The 6,000-nt window shown below is 37.5% G+C and overlaps 1 protein-coding gene across 3 annotated transcripts in view; it reads right to left on the bottom strand.

The window, feature by feature from the left end:
- Nucleotides 1-3,838: 3,838 nt before the first annotated feature.
- ATM (ATM serine/threonine kinase) overlaps nucleotides 3,839-6,000 on the bottom strand; it is a 55,774-nt gene continuing 53,612 nt past the window's right edge. For 2 of the 3 annotated variants that reach the window (XM_056492446.1, XM_056492455.1), the window contains exons 62-63: nucleotides 5,640-5,776; nucleotides 3,839-5,509 (exon numbers count right to left, since the gene is read on the bottom strand). In XM_056492446.1, the coding sequence (XP_056348421.1) occupies nucleotides 5,326-5,509; nucleotides 5,640-5,776 (321 nt within the window). In that variant the 3' untranslated portion in view covers nucleotides 3,839-5,325. The remainder of the gene's footprint in view (nucleotides 5,510-5,639; nucleotides 5,777-6,000) is intronic. The other variant, XM_056492461.1, reaches the window with a different exon arrangement.

Here is a 6,000-nt window from a genome sequence, read left to right as displayed (position 1 = left end):
CTGCAGGATTTTCCTTCTATTTAACACTTCCAATATTAGGAAATAGTGTCTTCTTGTAAAAAAACCAACAAACTGGCAAAGGCCACACATCAATACATGGGAGTGGTGTCATGAATCTTTCAAGAAAAACATCTGGCTTGCATTAATCTGCAAGGATAAATCACTTTCTGATCATAAAACATTGAGCAATTCTACAAGGGAGCTCTGATTTTCTTCTTAGTGGATGACAATGCATTTTCAGTAAATTCTAGTTACCTCATAGTGAGACTTGGAAGACAAATATCAAAATAATGAGTTATTCATAAATTGGATATGTTAAATGCATTGTGACAGCCAGCAATAAAAGTAAATTACTTATTTTATATAGAGATCATGTTGTAACAGCCTCCTCCTCCAGCTAAGAAATCCATTAAACTCCTTGGTGTATAGTCAATTGGATCACTTCTGTACTGAGATACTCATATTTCTAATAAAGAGTAACTGGAAAATGCAATAGAAATGTAAAAATATTTTTAATACAATCCTATTACTTTCTTAAAATGTTTTTATAGACATGCAATTTCTGAAAGCAATATTTAACTTTAAAAGCTTAAAGCATGCCTGTAATTAAGAGATGAGTAGTTCTTTCATGGCAACAAGCTATAAAAAGACCCCTCAGCTACAACTGTAATGCAGATGCTGTAATGAAACCAGAAAACAATGAGAGAAGTAGGGGAGGGACAGGCTGAGAGCCATATTCAGTAAGGGCTTTTGAAATTAAAAAAAAAAAAAAAAAAATACTTTATAGCCATTAGAACAAAGGCTCAAAAAATAGTGTAGGAGTGAGAAGAAAAGTGGTTGAGAAGAACAGTGAGAAACAGGGAGCCCACAAGCTGACTTCCATGTTTTACATAAAGTAAAACTGGTAATTTGGAACTGAATGATGACAGGACACTTTTGCTTTAAGTAATCCTTGCATATCCTGAGGAGAAGCAGAGGCTCAAAGGTCTGTGTTTATCTTTTTGCACATAATGTCTGCCTCAACACAATACCTGGCGTATTGTCAGTGCTTTATGAGACCTTGTGTGTAAAAGACAGAATTAAGGGGAACAGATAAGAGATAATTACAATGAGATGTGTGTCACATGGAGGTTTGCACCCACTGTGGTTTGCACAGACCTAAATAAATTGATTTAAAACTGGTTTTAATTACACTGGTAGGACAGCTGTGTGCTGATAGGGCATCAGTTTCTGTGTTTTGACATAGCCAAGGGGCTCTTAGTGTGTATGCTCTACTTACACATTATGCAATGCATAGGTGTGTTAACATAATCAACTGATTAGGGTAGTGAGGCAAGTCTGAAAACCAAAACAAAATCACATAGAGAGTCAGATTCTCCTTTCTTCTACACTGGAATGATTGAAATAGTTTGGTGTAATTTAGGACTCACACTGCTGTCTAGAAAAAAATCGGCCAACAAACTTATTTTGTGAGAAATAATGTTGTATTTTAAACAATGGAACAATGTGAAGTGGAAATTATTAAGTAAAAAAAAAAAAAAAAAGACTCAAACCCCAGAGATATCAGATATGTCTCATAATTACAGAAACTACTTTTGTTAGGTGCACTATCTTAGAGAAATTTAATTTGCTTATATCTCCATTTCTGCTGCACAAATAGAACTGTCTCTAGCTTTGATTTTGCTTGTTTTAAAGTTTTAATTTAGTGTTATAAGGATTTGTAGCAAGTATGTGTATAATGTAATTTTAAAGATGTAAATTTTATATTTACTCACATTTTCACTCTTGTTTAGATTTCAGTTTATTAAGTCACAACATGATCCATATCCACACCATAATTTCAGAACAGAGGCTTTTACTCCCTCTCAAGAGAAACAGATTTCATATCAGGACCAGATGTAACACCAGTGAGTTCACTTTTTCTCTGAGAAAGACCTTTTTCCAATGGATACAAATCCTAAGTGGTCATTTTGCTAGTATTTATTTATATTTTATCTGCTCCATTGTGATGTGGAGTTATAATTTCAGCAGAAAAGCTGACTAAGCAAGCACTGCCCGACTGAAAAAACAAATGTCAGCTGCTTTTATAGTGGACTCTGTTTATAAACTCCAATGTCAACATTCTGCTCAAAATGCACTTGCAGTAATTTAGTTTTTCAGAATGCATTTCTTCAGAGCACAGCACAAGGCTTCTCCAAAGTAGGTTGCTGAATTAATGCTCAAAATTTACACTGAAAGCTGAAGAAGTTGTTGCAAAGTGACCTTTTATTTTTAGCTCCTATTACCAGGATTTTTAATCTTTTAATTTTAACCTGCTTCAGTGACATTTACACAAATTTTGCCTGTAAAGTAATCCCCTCTAAACTGTGATTGTGTTCTCTCCCTGTCCAAGGTTGTTTGCTTTACTTCTGGCAGGTGACAACACAGAAGTTTCTCAGGAGAGGATGCTGTGAGGGGATGTTTTGTCACAGTCAATATGGCTTTTAGGGAAGATGAAGCCAAACCACAGAGCTTGTCTGCAGCATCAGCCCTAAGCCCTGAAGAACCATGGAATTCACCTTGGTTTTGCTTAACTAAAGTCTTTGCCTTTATTGCTAAATAATAAGGGGGTTAGGGATCCTGAGGGCCGTGGGTCAAGCAAGCTGGATCCTCCATGCTCCACACTGCTCAGTCATCACCTACTCCATGGGCTCAGCTTCGGGCAGCACCACTTGGCTTTTGCTCAGCTTTAGTTTGAGAGCTCGTTTCAGAAACAGGGTGCTAAAGGGACAGTGGATAGCACTGCATGAGGTTTGGCTCCACAGCCTTTATGTACATTGGACTGTGGGTGCAGTCAGTCTGGTAGGAAAAGGAAATGCAAACCAATGTGAGGACAAACAGAGTAAGGGATACTAAGGGAGGTTGGTGAGACATTGCTTCCTTTTTCTGTCTGATTAGAGTAACTGACTTAACTTTTAATTTTTGAGTGAGGGGATATTATTTTCCAATTAAAGACTTACATCATGTGTGAGCTATTTCAGGTATCTAGGCAAACTTTGTGGAATGAAAATCTTAACCAAGGAGTACTGGTCAGCTGCCTGAACAGAGGTCAGGCCACTCCAAGAGTCTCTCCTCCATGAAAGCATTTGTTTTGGGAGTTGCCCATAAGAAATACTCATTTAAGCAAAACATCTTGATTATTGATAAGTGTTATCCAGAACTTCCATGGCATGTTTAAGGGCTTGGAAGCAGGGCTGGAGACTTGAAGAAAAAGTGTAAACTAACACTATCTAACAATTGACTGCGTTGATAAAGTTTACAATGTGTGACCTTGCTGGTAAGAAGTTGAATTCCCTTGAAGAACAGGACAGCAGGTTGGGAAGGTGTGCTGAGGAATGTGCACAGCACAGGCTTCAGCTACTGTACAACTATGTAAGTATAGGTTTTCCTTTGGCTTGATGGGCCCAAGTCCAACAGTGGTGTCCAGGCAAAGCTAAGCTCGGGGTATGATGACTGGAAGATGTCTGGAAATTCCAGGTGGATCATGGGAAGCACAACTACCTTATTAGTCGTTTATTTTATATAGTCTGAACTCTGTACAGAGCACTTTTTGGATAGTTTCCAAAGCCATTATTTTCTCTGCAGTGGCTTGAGAAACACTTAAAATAAACATTTGGTCTTCTAGAAATCAGAATCTGTCTCTATGGGAAATCTCATAGACTCTCTACCACAGACAGAGGTAAGTGGGGAAAGTGTAAGTGGAGGCAAAACTGGGTTTTGTATGGAAGTGTTAACAACTTCGATGAGAGTCTAAAAGAACTGTATCTAGATGGAAAAAAAATCATAGGAAAAAGAAAAGCAGGATCTGCTCTCCCTTTACTGAGGATATAATGTACAAAAATACTACAAAAATGATTAATAAGATACAGTAACAATTTTTGTGTGCAGATAGATATGGACTACAGTAACATAGATCACCCCAGGGCAGCCTGTGGTGAAGAAAAATACTTTAAGTACTTCTTGTTTACTCCTTTCCTACCTGCCATTGCTTGATAGGACATTTCCCCCTTTCCTAAGTGTCTTTTAAATTTCACGTAAAGATCGTGTGCTCTGTCAGTTACTTTAATTTTCAGAGAACAAAAGATCACTGTACCCCTGGACAGGATTTCCTCCTCACAAAAAAAGCCAGGCTGTGCTTTTGGTTGCAAGGATCAACAGAAATTCATCAGCTGCATGAAAACATACAACAGACTCATTTTGCTGTGTAGACAATATCTTATAAAATAAAGGCACAGCACAAAAGTTGTGGGAACACCATACAAATAAAAACCCATTCAATGCTGATTGGAACAGGAGTTCTTCATTCATACTGCTGCAAAAACGTATGAAATGTAAACTAAAATAATGTAAGGGTACACCAACCTTAATTCATATTTTTAAATATAAAGATGATTTGGGAAAATTTATTAACTATGCAAGTTAGACCATTATTTAAATGGATTCTCTGATTATCCATATTCACTGACTACCCAATCTTTTCCTTTCAAGAAGGACCAATGTCTTCTGTAAAACCACATGCACTCAGAATGAGATTTTTGTGTTCAGAATACAACTTCAATGTTTCTGAGAGGTGTTTACTGCAAACACAATGACTGTTTGCTTTACAGACATTTCCAATATGCTAAGTTTCATTGTACAGTCAATATGTTTTGTCAAGGAAGTCAGAGCAACAAAAGCTAATTTTTTTTATTGTTTTATGCTATTAGAATAATATAAAGTAGCAGCATAATTTAATTTACATCAGGAACAAAAAAGCAGCCATATTATACTTGACCTAAAGTTGTCATCTATACAGAAGTATCATTCAACTAAGCTTAAAAAACCCCAACTTAAAAAACCCTTGATTTATTCCAGATGAGGTTCTCTGGTTTTCTTTTCTTTCACTGTGGAATTAAAGTATAACCCACTTTGGGAAATGTAGCCACGAGTCCTGGTTTTTGAATCATCCATTCTACACAGATACAGATAAAAGACTACCAGATACAAGAGTCCAGCATTTTAGCAGATACAGAACAGTGATGAATCTCATGTTTTAAGAACACAACACATCCAGTCTATCCAAACAAAGTCTTCGTGGATCACAAGGAACAATGCAAAACAAAAAATGCTTCTCAGTAACAGGTTATTGAAAGAAAACCCAAACCATCCACCAAATGCTAATATGTAAAAGGAAGGCATCATGGTTGCTACTGATATAAATTTTGTGAAATACCAGTTTGAAATGTTAAAATGCTTGGTGCAAAAAAATAGGGCTCTTCTAAAAGTGTGCTGGATCCTTCTTTCAGGTCATACCCAGGGTTTCCATCCAGGAAAGAGACGGCTCAGGTTTTTAGGGTCCATGGCCTGCTGTATGAGGAGGTTCACCTGCCCTCCCACACTGAGCACTGTTCCCTCCTCAACACCCTTCAGCTTCTCCTGAAGTCTCATCAGAACACGCTCAGCCACCTTGTTAAAACTCTGGTCGTCACTGCTGGCAGAATAAAAACAGGAAAACAAGTGCTCTAGGTATGGATCATGAACAATATGAACAACTTCCAGTGAGAAAACCATAAAGCATGGCAACAGTGCAGCAAGAGGAGGGTAAGAAAAAAATCTTGCACCTGGCTTTTCTTTTAGGTTCCTGTGGATGAGTACCAAGTGTAGAGCTCATGTCAGCCTCATCCTCTGGCCTCTGCTGCAAATACAAAGCTTTCAGGGGGTTCATGGTCCAGTCGAAAAGAGGATCATAGAGCAGGACCTGCACAGTAAATAAACCTCTTTTTAATTTAAACTATTAATTACAGCTAGTTCAGTGCCCTGGTACTGCTGGAAATGCTCACACTAACCACAACAGTAGGAGAGTGGGTGTTTTGTTCTGGTTTTCGTTTGTTTTTTTTTTTTTTTTAATCAGTAGAATTGAGCTAAATTGCTTAGTAAATGATCCAACAACAAAACTGCCTCTGATCACTTGCAGGTATTTGT

This window comes from Oenanthe melanoleuca, chromosome 1, assembly GCF_029582105.1.
Source record: "Oenanthe melanoleuca isolate GR-GAL-2019-014 chromosome 1, OMel1.0, whole genome shotgun sequence".
Lineage (NCBI taxonomy): Eukaryota > Metazoa > Chordata > Aves > Passeriformes > Muscicapidae > Oenanthe > Oenanthe melanoleuca.
Note: the sequence above shows the minus strand (reverse complement) of the source record. Positions and strands in the feature narration are given on the sequence as shown.